The sequence below is a fragment of the Labeo rohita genome, chromosome 25 (genome assembly GCF_022985175.1).
Source record: "Labeo rohita strain BAU-BD-2019 chromosome 25, IGBB_LRoh.1.0, whole genome shotgun sequence".
Classification (NCBI taxonomy): domain Eukaryota; kingdom Metazoa; phylum Chordata; class Actinopteri; order Cypriniformes; family Cyprinidae; genus Labeo; species Labeo rohita.
Window position 1 is genome coordinate 19,711,380 of NC_066893.1, and position 16,382 is coordinate 19,727,761.

General features: G+C 35.0%; 1 protein-coding gene across 9 annotated transcripts in view; it reads right to left on the reverse strand.

The window, feature by feature from the left end:
- akap13 (A-kinase anchoring protein 13) overlaps positions 1-16,382 on the reverse strand; it is a 129,677-nt gene that overhangs the window by 18,044 nt on the left and 95,251 nt on the right. For 6 of the 9 annotated variants that reach the window (XM_051100404.1, XM_051100407.1, XM_051100405.1 and 3 more), the window contains 13 exons: positions 14,004-14,100; positions 11,151-11,193; positions 10,926-11,040; positions 7,640-7,802; positions 4,080-4,147; positions 3,732-3,798; positions 3,492-3,642; positions 3,191-3,300; positions 2,024-2,170; positions 1,639-1,886; positions 1,393-1,518; positions 1,130-1,247; positions 786-1,037 (listed from right to left, as the gene is read on the reverse strand). In XM_051100404.1, the coding sequence (XP_050956361.1) occupies positions 786-1,037; positions 1,130-1,247; positions 1,393-1,518; positions 1,639-1,886; positions 2,024-2,170; positions 3,191-3,300; positions 3,492-3,642; positions 3,732-3,798; positions 4,080-4,147; positions 7,640-7,802; positions 10,926-11,040; positions 11,151-11,193; positions 14,004-14,100 (1,705 nt within the window). The remainder of the gene's footprint in view (positions 1-785; positions 1,038-1,129; positions 1,248-1,392; positions 1,519-1,638; positions 1,887-2,023; positions 2,171-3,190; positions 3,301-3,491; positions 3,643-3,731; positions 3,799-4,079; positions 4,148-7,639; positions 7,803-10,925; positions 11,041-11,150; positions 11,194-14,003; positions 14,101-16,382) is intronic. The other 3 variants (XM_051100402.1, XM_051100399.1, XM_051100401.1) reach the window with 3 other exon arrangements.

Consider the following 16,382-nt stretch of genomic DNA (forward strand, 5'->3'; position numbering starts at 1 on the left):
GTTGCAATGTGGTTGCTAATGTGTTTTGGTGCTCTTTTACATTTTGTTGTTACATGGTTGCCAGGGTGTTGCTATGCTGTTGTAAATGTGTTTTGAGTGTTTTCTACATGTTGTTACATGGTTGTCAGGGTGTTGCTATGCAGTTGGTAATGTGTTCTGATGGTCTTTTACATGTTGTTGCTACATGCTTGCCTGACTGTTGCTATGTAGTTGGTAATGTGCTCTGAGTGTCTTTTACATGTTAGTGTTACATGGTTGCCAGGGTGTTGCTATGCAATTAATAATGTGTTCTGAGTTTTTTTTTTTACATGTTGTTGTTACATAGTTGCCAGGGTGATGCTGTGCGATTGCCAATGTGTTCTGATGGTCTTTTACATGTTGTTGTTACATGGTTTCCAGGGTGTTGCTATGCTGTTGTTAATGCGTTCTGAATATCTTTTACATGTTGATATTACATGGTTGCCAGGGTGTTGCTATGCGGCTGCTCGTGTGTTTTGATGGCCTTTTAAATGACGTTGTTACATGGGTGCCAGGGTGTTGCTATGTGGTTGCTAACGTGTTTTGATGGTCTTTTACATGTTGTTGTTACATGGTTGCCAGGGTGTTGCTATGCTGTTACTAATGTGTTTTGAGTATCTTTTACATGTTGTTGTTAAATGGTTGCCATGGTGTTGCTATGCGGTTGCTAATGTGTTCTGATGGTCTTTTAAATGTTGTTATTACACGGTTGCCAGGGTGTTGCTATGCGGTTTATTCACCAATGAACCCACTGCACTGGTTCTCACCTTTGAGTCTGCCTGCTGAATTCTTCAGCTGTAGCGGCCCATCGTGAATTAACTTCTGCCCACGTAACAGATCCTCTCTGGCAAACATCTGCCCGCTTTTCATCCTCATGATGGACTTGCTGTCCGTCCGGCTGTACACTTCCTTTAGCCTCTTTTTCTTCTCATGCTCATTCACTTTATTGTCTACGGCGGCAATCACCTCCTTCACTAATTTCAGACTTTGGGTTACATCTGCATGGTCCTCCTCATTTTCTGTCATGATATATATCAGAATATTACCTGGAGCACTGCAAATGAGTTCAAGGGTATTGAAATAGCCTAACTAATATAGTAACTGGTCATACCTTTTGTGTGCTGCAATATTCTCTGTAGTAAGACGGGATACTTTGTTATTCGTTGTGTGACTAACAATATACACTCAGGAATGCTTAGGCGTCGGACAACAGGGCTGCTCATCTTTTTCTGGAAAACAGAAACAGATGTGAAACATGGGACTGGTTCCATTTTAGAGTCTTGAGCAGGAAGCAAAAGGAGGAAAAGAATAAACACTAAGTTTCTTTTACAGACTACATTTTTTTACTATGAGAAATTGGTGAAAGATGGCTACCTTGATGAAAGCCTGAAAACGTTTGTCTTTGGTTTGAAGCTCCTTGTAGAAGTTCACAGCTTCATTGTGTCTGCTGCAAAACTTCCCATAGACCTTCTTCATTCTCTCAGCGCTGGAACCTGAGAACTATGGAGGAATAAACAGTGGACAATTTTGACATTACTTATACTAAATGTTCCAGATATTGCAAACCAATGCATTTCTACAGATTTAGAGACATTCTCTCAATGTTCAACCACCACTTACCTGAGAGACTAGCAAGTCACCAATCTTTCGGATGACAAAGCCGCCCTCCTCCTGGCTCGTTGACTCTTTCTTTCTTTCAAGCAGCTGTGAAAAGAACTGTGTGTGCAAGTCCAGAACGTCATCTAACATAGGAAACATCTTCTCTACAGTCTGAACCTCCAGTTGAACTTCTCTCAGTAGCCCTTTACTGTAAACATCAGCCATGATCTTCAAGGTCCTCACGTGGTGCATTTCTGTCTGGATGAGCTCTGATAATGACAGAAGGCAAGAACTTCATCACATGACCTTACAAGTCAGTGACCTCATTCAGCAGTTTCAGAACTTTTCTCACAAAGTTTGAAAGTGAAAGCAGAAGCTTCTTAGGAGGGCCTGATGTGACTCTTACCGTAGATGACATCTTGCCTCTTGATAACATCCTTTTTAAGCTGTTTCAGGAATTTCTTGTCCACCGTAAAGATCCAAGAATCTGCTTCCAGCTCTTTGGCATCAGCTTCAAATTCTCCCATCAACTGACTGTCCATCATCTCTGTACCTGCCATTCAAAATGATTAAAATGACGCTGCTGTCTAGTCTATATGCTTGTTTTTGTTTATATACAGTGAATGGCAATCAATCGTAAATGTAATCCCAGACCACAAAACCAGTCATAAGGGTCTTTTTTAATACATTTATAAACAATCTAAAAGCTGAATAAATAAGCTTTCCATTGATGCATGGTTTGTTAGGACATACCAAGATACAACTATTTGAAAATCTGGAATCTGAGGGTGCAAAAAAAAAAAAAAATCTAAATATTGAGAAAATCGCCTTTAAAGTTGTCCAAATGAAATTCCTAGCAATGCATATTACTAATCCAAAATTAAGTTTTTATATATTTGATATATTTACGGTAGGAAATTTACAAAAATACTTAATATCCTAATGATTTTTGGCATTAAAGAAAAATCAATAATTTTGATCCATTCAATGTATTGTTGGCTATTGATACAAATATACTTTTTATGCTCACCAAGGCTGCATTTATATTATCAAAAATACAGTAAAAACAGAAAATTGCAAAATATTAATTTAAAATAACTAAAATAATTTGTATTTATTTATTTATTTTTTATTTTATTTTTTTTACGATTTTACTGAAACTATAATTTATTCTTATGATGCCAAACTCTGAAAACAGTTAAGACACTTAACATTTATTTAAATGTAATACTTTTTTTTTTAGGATTCTTTAATTAATAGAAAGTTCAAGAGAACAGCATTCGTTTGAAATTTAAACCTTTCGTAAATTAAAAAAAGAAAAAAATCTTTCCAAAAAAAAAAAAAAAAAAACTAAATAAAATAAAATTACATTAAAAAATCTAGATAAGTGTAGATAAAATGATAAAAGTAATATATTTACAATTGTAAAAAAAAATAAAATAAAATAAAAAAAATAATTATTATTATTATACACAACCACACTCTGAACGATTAATAAAATACTTCATAATTTAATTGGACCCAGGACAGGTGTATATTTTACTGGTAATGAGTACGAGAAGAAGAGACTTACCCTCATCGGTAAGAGATTCTGTTGACTCACTGACTTTACTGGTCTTGTGAAGAGAGTCGGTCGACTGGGACAAAAACTTCAGACTCTTTAGCGGAGGGTCTTCCATTTGTCTAAATGTGCAAAGAGCAGAAGATAATATACTCCATATTATATACTATATTATATACTCCATCTTTTAATGTCGTATTGGTTTTATTGTGATAATGCGAAGATATTTAAAATGGTGCAAAACTGATTTAGGAGCAATTACAATATTAAATCTAAAAACATCTGTATGTTATCAGCTAGCATTGGCACTGACCCTGCGATGTTATTAATGGACATGCTCTTGGACAGAGGGTTGCTGTTGAAAGACATGATACTGCTGGGGCTTTTCCGAGGAGGGGCGAGAGGAGCGGGTTGATCATCGGGAATAGAGATGGCGGACCACGGACGTTCCCGTGCTGGCAGGGCTAAACATATTAACAAGATTACACAGATTTTTGAAATAAAGTAGAAATACATAAAAAAGAAGAAATGCATGATTATATAAGGACTTTACTTTTACTTCTAAGCGTAACACCAGGTGTCAGCGCAGAATCTGGAACCGTCTGCTGCTGTTTCTGCTGCTGAAAGAAATATTTGAATAGAGTCTTTAACCTTTATAGCTTAAAGAATTCACTAAAAAGTGAACATTCTGTCATTATTAATTAATACACGTATCATAGTTTTGAGATCCACAAACAGTGACATACTAACAGATTGTGCAACTTGGGGTAAACTTTCCTTTTACTCATTTTTCCTACAGTTCTGGTCATAAAACTGACAATAATTAGCTAAGAAACACGAAATCTGCAAAAGTAGGTTAATGACAGTCATATGCAAACCAAGATAAAAGACAATGGATTACCTTCATTTTGACTTTGGCACAAACAGGAAGACTCTCTCTGCAGCCTTTGTGGACTTGTGCATTGCAATCTGAAAACAAACAAACAAATCCGTACAATCAGTACTGAACACACAGACCTTGATTTATCGGTTTAGTGCGATATTCCACTTGTTCTCATCCAAAAGCATATAGAATAAGCCTGAAACTGCGAACAGAACAGACAACTGGAAGAAAAGTGGTACTGTAACAAACACTGTCCCATTTCCTGCCTCTCCGTTCATGTAGGAGAGAGTGAGATTAGCCTTTTCCTGCATGACTCCACCTCTGCCAAACAGCTGATGTTTAACACAAATTTAACCACAAACATTTCAGTTGAGTCATTACTAGTCTTGAACATGTAAGGATTTCAAGTAAACATGCCAAGTCAGTGTTTACACTGTTTTCTCTAAGAAAACAAGCTAAAACTGTTCATTTCAGAAGTTAAATTTTAAAAAATGATTTCAAATGCACAACCAATTTGATACTATGCAGATTTGTTGTCATAGTTATTAGTAAAAAAGCTTACCTTAATGCTAATTACTCAGTCAAAACATACCTGCACAGATGGTGCTTTTGCCTTTTTCTGTCAGTGTACTTTGCACCTCGTGACCACAAAACTACAGAGTTAGACACACCCGAAAGAGATTTACAAGCTTTACAAAACAAAACCACACACAACCTCAGATTGTGTGCATAATGATATCAAGGGCTGCTAGACCTTCAGCTACCTACATGTTTGAAGGCGTAGAGTTTGTTATAATTTCCCTGCAAGTTTACAACTTTCCCTACTCCCACAGATCTTCTCCAGCAAACCCCACGCAGTCACCAAAAATGACTATTTGAAACTCAGCATATGGTACCACTCAAAACTTTCAGTAGGATTATTATTTGAATTCATTTTCAGTGCTGACAAATCAATTAATCGTGATTAATCATGATTAATCGCTTCCGAAACACATTTAAAATCATATAAATATGAATATAAATATTTACCAATCCCAATTAAGCAATTTTACGGCATTATTATTCTGTTTTTTAAACTTTTTTATTCAGCAAAAAAACACATTTTAACAAATAATTCAGAATTATTTGATGACTAGAAATTTCAAATCAGCATATTTTAATGATTTCTGAAGGATCATGTGAAACTGAAGTCTTGAGTAATGATGCTAAAAATTCAGCTTTGCCATCATAGGAAGAAAGCACATTTTAAAATACATTAAAATAGAAAACAGTTATTTTAAATTGCAATAATATTTCACAGTATTATTGCTTTTTTTGTATTTCTGATCAAATGAATGCAGAAAAGCAGTAGTGTATTTATGAGTGTAACAGAGTAATGAATTCTTAAACAATAGGTACAAAGGGGCTAAAGGCGCCTTTTATATTATATTCCGCTTTTCAAGATGCACGTGCAAATTTGCCTGATCCTTGATGTGACTGCAGCAGCGCAAAGTTGATTCTGTGCTTACTTATTCTAATATTTGATGTTTTTTAAAATAATGTAGATTTAAGAATTGTTAAAATTAATGAATATATTTTAGACACATGTCTTCTTAATGATTTTCAGATTTGTTGAAGATAAAGCAACGGTTTTAAATAACAAAAGAATATGTAAAAGTGGTATTTGGGGTAAAAAGCGCCCTGCTGTTGGGGCTAAAAGGCACAATAATTAACATGATAATTAATAGATGGCTAACTTTTCCATTTTTTGACATGACATGATTAGATTCAGATAGTAAATATCATATCATGTTGGGTGTCCATCTTAGAGACAATTACCATGTTTAGAATGAAACCATCATATTTAAAAACATGATATTAATCATATCATATAATATAATATCATTTGTTACAACTGCCACCTCGTACATATATAAGATTTTAAAACCAAATAAACGACTTGTATGATTTATTATCACGCTAAATCTGTTGCTCCATAAATGTTTAATACAAACACATATATTTTTCCTACAATTACATACTTTAGGCACAGTGAAAAGCATTGTACCCTAATAATAATAACACTGTTATCACATAAGACTTTCAGAGATCTGATCAAACCCGACAAAAAGTGTCTTACGCATCAGTCACTTTTGGGAAATGAGAGGAAACGGTAATGAGTCTGCCAGCACATCCTCTGAGAACAATAAACAGAAAGAGCAATGGCGGTAGCGGTGCGCTGACAGGATGTTCCAGCACACTGACTGGTCTCAGTGCGGCGTTGAGCCTCGCCAGCTGTGTGCGGGTGGAGCCACAGAGTGATGCAACACTGTGTAAGGCCTGACTGGGCAGATAGCCATGATTACTCCTTTATTTTTTTCCTTCCTTTCTTTGAAACTGTGCTCACTCTGAGACACACTTTAACCCAATTCTCCACACATATCATGCACAACAGTGTCTCTCCTGAAACCTGCTCATGTGTGGCTTTAAATGGATCAAAACTATCTTAGAAGCTGTTGCTGACATGCTAATTAAAAGAGCTTTTTTTTTCTAGAGACAATCTGTGGCCATTTCATCTATGGAATAAAATTTATTTAACCAACTTCCTGTGTGAATCTCTTGCGAAGCAAGCTTCTGCAAAAAAACACTTTCGCAGCGGTAAATTAAACTCTCTGCATGGCTGCTCTGTAAATGACAGTAAAGGAGGAAGTGCCAAAAAAAAGACACCAGCCTATGGCAAAACAAAAGAAGCGAGTGGAATGACTGCGTAGAATTGAACAGAGCAGTATTTTAGCAACTTTTTAATTTTTGCGCACTTTAACTGAATAAAAACACAACTGATGCCAATCCAAATACATTTTAATTAAACATGTATTGTATGGAGTTTGGTATTATCATAAATTACATGTAGCTTCCTCTTTTTACTGGAGTGTTATGTAAGCAGTTTTTAGTAATTTTAGCCATATGAATATCATTGTTCGCTATGACTTTTATCATAAAATTTCATTCATTATGGTTTCCTTTCAACTGAGAATTGTTTTTCTTAACACAGCTAGAAAAGACATTCCCATAAGTCTGGGAAACTCTGATATAGAGTATAGAAAGAACATATATAGTGTAGTGTAGAATATATAGTGTACTGAGCAGAACAGAAGAGTATAGAATTTAGAGTATAGAAATACAGTAGAAAATAGTCAAAGTAAACAGAAGTAAACAGATAACAAAATAGTGTGTAAAAGAGTATAAAAGTGTAAAATAGAGGATAGAATAGAGTACAGAAAAGTATAAAGATTATAGAATATAAAAGTGAAGAATAGAGTAGAATAAGAAAATAATCAGAAAAAGTAGAGAGAAGAAGAGTAAAGTATAAAGTTTAGAAAATACAGAACAGTAAAAGAAATAGAAAAGAATAGAAATATGGTATGGAACAGTAAGATTCTAAAAGAAAACAAATGAGTAGAATGTAGAGAGTAGAATTTAAAAGACTGAAAATGATAAAAAATTTTTTTAGAAAGCACAGTAAAGAAGAGAGTATAGAATACAAGACAATGGAGAGTAGAATAGAGTTCCGTATTCTACAATAAGTAACGTGCACTTACTGGTGCAGAGGAAAGCATCTTTAGTGTTGATAGGTTTGTTGCACTGGTGGCAGGGGATTGTGGGTACTGGCATGACCGCGGTGAAGAGATGCCCGTTTGAGGCTCTCCTCTCCTTGTCTTTGGCATCTCGCTCGCGTTCCTTATTCTTGTCTTTCTCCTTCTCCTGCAAAATACAAGGCAAAAGGTGAATGAATTAATCAGAGTGTAGATGTGTGATGTACAGTGCTTTCAGACAGCCCGAGTTGTGCATTAGACTCAATTACAGCAGGGTCCCGGCCCAGATGGGAGATTAAATGGGACCGGAGCACATCCATCATAAAACTCCCAGTGTCAGCAGAGCACTGCTGCATCCATCAAGAGAAATCTCATCAGCTGCACAATCAATACTTTCATTCATATTCACCATTCATCTCCAGCTGCAGGGATGAAACCCACTTTCATTCATTCTCAACATCTATCTATCTTTAGTACCACATTTTCAACATCTGCACATTCTCAACATCATCTCTATACATGTACATCCATCCATCCTCAATAACACATTTTCAAAATCATATCTATCCATCCATCCATCCATCCATCCATCCATCCATCCAACCATCTATTCATCCATCTACCCATCAATAAAAATATTTATCCATCAATCCACTTACCCTTGTCCATCTCTACTTGTCCATCTACCTACCTTTCACCAACGTACCTATCCATACATCCATCCACCAACCTGCCAATCTATCCATCCATCTACCCATCTTCCATCTATCCACCAGTCTATAAATCTATGTAACCATCCATATATCTACCCATCTATCCATCTACTCATCCTCCATCTATCTACCCATCTATCCATCTACCTACCCCCTAACCATCTATTCACCAGTCTATAAATGTATCTGCCCAATCCATCCACCAATCTACCCATCTGTCTTATCCATTTATCCACCCATCTACTCAACCATCTACCCATCCATTCATCCAACCACATCATCCAAACATCCATCTACCCATCTATTCACCTACCTACCCCCTAACATCCATATACCTATCTATAAATTTATCTACCATCCATCTTATCTTATCTACAAATCTACCCATCTTATCCATCTATCTACCCATCTACCATCTTCCATCTATCTACCCATCTACCTACCCCCTAACCAACATCTACCCATCTATGAATTTATCTACCCAATCCATCCACCTATCTATCCATCTACCCCCATCTACCCATCCATCTACTCATCCATGTACCCATCTTCCATCTTATACATCTACTTATTCATCTACCCATATAAATGTATATGTATGTATATGCATATAATGTATCTATAAATGTTTCTACCCATCAATCCATCTACTTATCTACCAATCCATCTTATCCATCTACCTACCCAACTACCTATCAGCCAACCATCTATCCATACATTTATATACTTATCCACATACCATCAAATACACTGTCCTTTTTCCTTGCTTCTCTGACACCTTGCATGAAGTGTCAAAAACCACAGGATGCTCACCATAGTATAGTGGTGTCCTTGAGAAAACCACTTACTGTGGCAATTTTCTCAGACCTGATTACAAAATCTGATCTGCTCCAACAGCCATATACCAAGATTATGATCACTTGCAAGCCAAAAATGGGAAAACAACAACAACAAAAACATTTGCAGAATTCAACTAAAAAGATTAAAAACTTTCAGATTAATTCTTAGTATCCACTACTTACTAATAACAAATAACAAATAACAAGTAAAATGTTGCTGCACATTTACTGAACTAGTATTCCAGTGAGTTCGGAAGTGTGGCTATCATAACAACAGGAAAAAAAAATAATAATAATAATATTTCGCTACAAACAGTATAGGAAGGAAGAGGGTCAAAGTGCACTTCCCAAAAAGTTTAAACATGGCTAAAATGTATAAACATGTCCAAACAAGTTCAAGTTGAAAAAAAAACAAAAAAACATTTAAACAACACAAGTGATTTAAGCAATTCAGACTATTCTCACACGGGGTGAAACAATGATCTCGGATAGCATAAAAAAGTTAAAATAAGTTGCCACTCCACTTAAATAACACATCCCACACCTTTAAACATAACCACCACAAACATATCAGAACATCAAACAAATATGTCTTTTCAATACACATGATGGAAAAAAATCTAACATCTACTCTTTGGTACTACATTCCTACCTCAACCAGACCACCAGTATTCTTGATCTTCAGTGACCGACCCTGCGGTAAAAACCTACGACACAACGTAGACATCTCAGATGCAAGGTAGCCAGTGAGCGCACTGGCCTCAAGGTACGGCAGATGAGGTTGAGAGTCTGTCTACACAAACACAAAAGTTCCCATGACGGAGAGCAGGCGAGCCAGCCAGAGGAAGTGACTGCAGTTTCTTTCTGCTGTCTTTCACATTCGAGCTCAACTTAAAGATACAGTGCACTTCCTTTTACCACAGACCCTCCCTAGCAAAACAGGCAGCTTTTTGTTTGCATTTAGCCAATTCAATGTAGATGGAAATTAATCAACACTGCAGTTAATTCAGACCCGGAGTCACCATGTGAGATCAAACAATTAAGAAGCATCCTGTCTATATCACTGGCCTACCAATATGACACTATTCCACGCACAATGTATTAAATAAAAAGCAGGTGTGAGGTTTTCTTAGGTTAAAATATGTGTAAAAATTATATGGTAGACATAAACCATATATGGTGGCCCAGCTGATTCATGTGGACACCAAAAGTGTGTCATGAAGGTTCTCAGAATCTGTGAAGTCATAGAATTTAACATGCATTTGTTTTCACAGAATTGCCTTAGCTCTAAAGCTTGAAGCGTGAACGAGTATATTTAAACAGAACCATAGAGAGACCACAGCTTACTTCTACATCCTGTTGAACTTCCCTACCGCAAGCCCTTCGACAGACAGTATGCACAAAGTTGCCTGCGCAAGAGCAAACTCTGCAAATGCTTGAACAACTTCAGATAACGCGGGGGTTGCTAAGAGCTTTCACACCATCAGCAACCTCATCATCTACAGGAACCACACGGAGAAAACCTCAAAGTTAAATAGCAGGTGCATGCTGCTGCATCAAAGAACGCCATTAAGTCAGCATGATATGGGGCAAGCTAAAAAAGATAACATTTGTTTCCACTAATAAGGTCTGAGATGCTTCAGACAGGCCCACATGAAGTAAATGTACTGGATTTCGAGCAGAAGAAACATAAATACACATACACACACACACATCTAAATAGTTTAATTATATACCCACCTTGTTCTTTTTGCTCATCTTGCTCTTGAGGTAACTGAAGGTCCTGCTCACTTTGGTTCCTCCAACTTTGCCTTCACTGTCACTCCGCAACGGGCCCGGATCCTCCTCTGATATACTGAATGAGACAAAAGACGACAAATGGGAAAATTTAAAACTGGAGCAGCGTCAGAATTCGCATACTATCCGTCCTAAACAGTCCCAAATTGTAGTATGCAGGGGTCGTACCTGTATTCTAAAGATCCCGATGTCCCTGTGAACGAGGCCAATCCTGAAACGAGAGAAAACTATTGATTAAATCAAAAGTACAGTGGAGACAGGACTACGACTGACTAAAGGACATAAACAAGACCACAGAACAACAACTGACATTATTAATCACTTTTTAGTGCGCCTCAGGAGTTTTGTACTTGTACAAAAAGAAATTACACAAGAAGTTTTATGGCGTGAATAGACTCTAAGGCACAACCCTGCAGAGAACAAAGGCAATTCTTCAAGCAAAACACTCAAAAAAGCTTAAAGAAAACTTGAGGCATTGTACTGCAAACACAAAAGCTTAACTGTGAACGATGAAATGATTGATAATGTTTTGCAAAGACTGGAGAAACAGGCTTATATTGTTTTTTTTTTGCCTTTTAGAGTAAATGATTATGCTGTGTTTGTACAATAGTTTGTATGATACCCATGACAGATGAGTTCGGCTTAGATATATAGTGTAAAGAATGATATTAAACCAATAAATATGCAAGAAATTTGTAATCATTTTTCTTAGCTGCAGTGTTGGCGTAGTTACTGCATTTAGCCTCTAGGGGCAGTATAATTTACTCTTTATAATAAGCCTGAAGAGGAGAAAGTATATTAAAAAATGTCTACGCAAACAGGTATTTGTTTTTCAATTACCATATTCAGGCGACGGCTAAGCATTCTTTTTTTTTTTACACTACTATCTAGGCATTTCTTTTTACAAGGAGCTCTAAGCAGCTGTGAAATCTATAGGCAGTACTATGGAAAGTGTTTATGTGGATCTGAATGACTTTGAAAGATACAGAAAGAGATGGAACCAATGGAAAGGAATTAGGGTCTCATTTGGGAGACCCGCTACCCATTCGTCCAATAATCCACAGGAAGTATGTGTAAAATGCCATTTTTCTCTTAGATGAGGGGCTGAGAAGAATTTTAACTCATATGCAACTATTACAGAAGGTTTAAACGCTCACTGATGCTTCAGAAGAAAACACAATGCATTAAGAGCCAAGGGGGTGAAAACTTTTGAAGATCATGGTAAATTTAACTTATTTTGTCTTCTGGGAAACATGTAATTATCTTCTGTAGCTTCTGAAGGGCAGTACTAAATGAAAAAAAAAAAGATATTTAGGCAAAATAAGAAAAATGTAGTCGGCGTGCCGACATACAGCACCGCTGCACTACGAGCGTCCCAAGTTCGAATCCAGACTCGAGGATCTTTCCCGATCCTGCCCCCTATCTCTCCCACTTCGCTTCCTGTCAGTTCTGATCTGTCCTATCCTAATAAAGGCAAAATGCCAAAAAAACAAAGCAAAAAAAAAAAAAAAAAAAAAATGAAAAAAATGAAAAAAAAAGAAAGAAAAATGTACACAACTTCATTCTGTTTCAAAAGTTTTCACCCCCAACTCTTAATGCATCGTTTTTCATTCTGGAGCATCAGTGAGCGATTGAACCTTCTGTAACAGTTGCATATGAGTCCCTCAGTTGTCCGTAGTGTGAAAAGATGGATCTCAAAATCATACAGTCATTTTAGGAAAGGGTTTAAATACACAAAAATGCTAAAAAAAAAAAAAAATACATTTGTGAGACCTGAAAACTTTTTCTGAAGAACAGTGGGCAGTTTAACTATTCAGGACAAACATTTTGACTTCAACTTACTTTAGCGCTACTGGGTTACTGCGGTGGTAACAAACCTCAGTACTTTCAATTATCTGTGCCATTAAACTAAATATATTATGATTCAGGAAGCTAGATATAAATGTAATAATTTAACTAGTCTTAACTTTCTCAGAAATGTTCTCCTCGAAGTTCTTATCAAACAAGTGACTGCACAATAAATGCATCAGCAGACAACATGCACATCATACATATAAGTTCATTAAGTTATTGCATAAAGAATTTCAAAATTGTGTTTGTGTTTTATTATTTTGGCTCTTTAGTCTTTTAGTATTCATTTTCTACAAAAATTTATAACCCATAGGTTAGATAAATCCAACTAAATAAAACATTTAGACAAAGATGAATAATTCTCAACACTGTCATATAATTACACATGTGAGGATAATTAAAAATATATATATAAATATCATTAATAAATAAATAAATAGAATAGATGATTTAGAAGTAATTTCAAGGAGCTGGTCTGATCAATAACTTAGTGACAAGGGAGGTAGGGGACACACTTCGTATTAAGCTGGGGTTGGGCAGGGGCCATGCCAGGCATTGTGGGACATTCTTTTACTTACTGACTGCCTCCTCCTCATCACTGGATGAAGAGCCAATAGAAAAGAGATTTTTAGATTTGGGAAGCATAGGTGAGATGCTGAAGGAGAAGGAGATTCGTCGCTTGGGCCTTGGCCGTCCAATCGCTGGTGGGTTCCATGATCACATGGGCAAAAAAGATCAAAGCAGGCATTATAAAAAAATTGGCTGCTAATACACTGGCAGTAAATGCCCACTCCCTTAAAGTGACACCACAGTGAAAGGGAACCATGGGAGCTCCACATCTGATGAGTTGAAGAATACCAACAATCCCAGTCGAGGATATTTTTGTAGTATAAAGACCCCATGACACGAAACTGGGTGTTAGATATGACTGACAGGAAGTGAGTGGTCAGTTTGCGGTTATATATAACTGAATACTTTTCCACTCCTTATTTTACCACAAGGGCATGGAAGAAACCAGGAAAGAAAACTCTGAACTCTGCAACATCTTATCTTAAAACACTTTTGGAAATATTTTTAGTTTTTAAAATTATTTAAAATGTAAGTGCTACAGAGCTCAGAGTGGCACAACAACACACAGGAGAGAAAACTAAAAGGGTTGTTTAAACTCACCATCCAGGTCTTTGTGACTGATGGCCAACATGGAGACAGACTTGGTGAGAAAGGGTTGTGAAGGTGGGACATATCTTCGTCCAGACTGGATGGACTTCTGAAAGCAGCAAACATAACAAAACATTCAATCGTGGTAATTAAATGCAATGAAATTAAAACTACTAAATTAATTGGAAAATCTGCAGATGCTGCTCTAATATCTGATTGAGACACACTGCAGTGTTTTTTAGCCTTCTTTCCATGGTAGAAAGGAAGACTGTCAGTCGATAATTTCATTTTCTTCTCAACAGTCACTATCACATGACTTGCATACATCGTGAACATAGTGTCAATGACATTATATGATTATTTATGGTGTTTTTGTGCTCTTTGGATCTTGACAGTCAATATAAGCTGTTGTTGCATGTAAAAGCGATGCAAAAATATTACAAATTTTAATCGTTTTGGGTAAACGATATGTCTACACAGTGTTGTTATAAGACAATGTTTAACAAAATAATACTTTTTTTCATAATCAGAAAAATAACCACAATAAACACATATTAAAATAAAAAACTATGATGAAATTTAAATGGTTTAAATAATATACTTAAAAAAACTAAATGATATATTAAAGGGACAGTTCACCCAAAAATTTAAATTCTGTCATTTGTTACCCACCTTTATATAAATCCAAACCCGTAAGACCTTTGCTTATCTTCAGAACACAAATGAAAATACTTTTGAAGAAATCCGAAAGCTTTCTGACCCTGCTTAGACAGCAACGCAATTGACACTTTCAAGGCCCAGAAAGAAAGTAAGGACATCATTAAAATAATCCATGTGACATCAGTGCTTCAATGTGAATGTGCGCTGAAGAAGAATTTGCTGAATAAAGTAGTTATTTTTATTTTCTTTGCTCACAAATGTATTCTCGTAGCTTTACGGTTGAACCACTGATGTCACAAGGACTATTTTAACAATGTTCTTACTACCTTTCTAGACCTTGAACATGTCAGTTGTCTTGCTGTCTATGTCAGAAACCTCTCTGAAATGAATATCTTAATTTGTGTTATGACGATAAACAACGATCTTACAGGTTTGTGACAGAATTTAATTTTTGGGTGAACTATCCCTTTAATATCAATGATATGTAACATTAAAATGTATATATAATGTGTGTGTGTATATATATATATATATATATATATAATATATATATTTAAAAAAAATCTACAAATTAGTTTTTTGTTAAAAACAAAAAAAACTATTAATTAACATATATACACATATATATACACATACATATATATATATATATATATATATATATATATATATATATATATATACACACACTACCGTTCAAAAGTTTGGGGTCAGTACATTTTTATTGTTTCTTTTTTTTTTTTTTTTTTTTTTTTTTTTTAAAGAAATTAATACTTTTATTCACGAAGGATGTATTAAGTTAATAATTAAAAGTTTATTAAAAGTTAATAATAAATAATTTACATTGTTATAAAATATTTATATTTTGAATAAACACTGTACTTTTTAAACTTGTTATTCATAAAAGAATCCTGAAAAAAAAAAAAAAAAAAAAAAAAAAAAAAAAAAAAAAATCACAGGTTCCAAAAAATATTTGGCAGCACAGCTGTTGATATTATCCAACATTGATCATTCTAATAATAAATCCGCATATTAGAATGATTTCTGAAGGATCATGTGACACTTAAGACTGGAGTAACAGCTGATAAAAATTCAGCTTTTCATCACAGGAATAAATTCTATTTTAAAGTATGTTAAAATAAAAACATTATTTTATACTGTAAAAACATTTTGCAATATTACTGTTTTTTTTCTATATTTTTAATCAAATAAATGCAGCCTTGATGAGCATAAGAGACTTCTTTAAAGACTATTACAAGTCTTACTGACCCCAAACTTTTGAACGGTAGTGTATATATATATATATATATATATATATATATATATATATAAATGTGTATGTGTGTGTTTGTGTTTTTGTGTTTTTAGCATACCATCAATCAATTAGCATGCTATCTTAGCTCCCATTGCTAAAAAAAAGAAAAACTCAAAATGCTTTATTTTAGTTGCTAAAAAAAAACATGGGGATATATATATAAACATTTAAATACAGGATAAATGGATCAAAGTACTAATGTAACAAAATCTAAGCTAAAGCGAACTATATTCACTACCAATCAAAAGTTTTTGAACAGTAAGATTTGTTTTCAAACAAGTCTTTTCTGCTCACCAGGCCTGGATGTATTTGATCCAAAGTACTGCAAAAACAGTTAAATTTTGAAATATTTTTACTATTTAAAATAACTGTTTTCTATTTGAATATATTTTAAAATGTCATTTATTTATTATTTC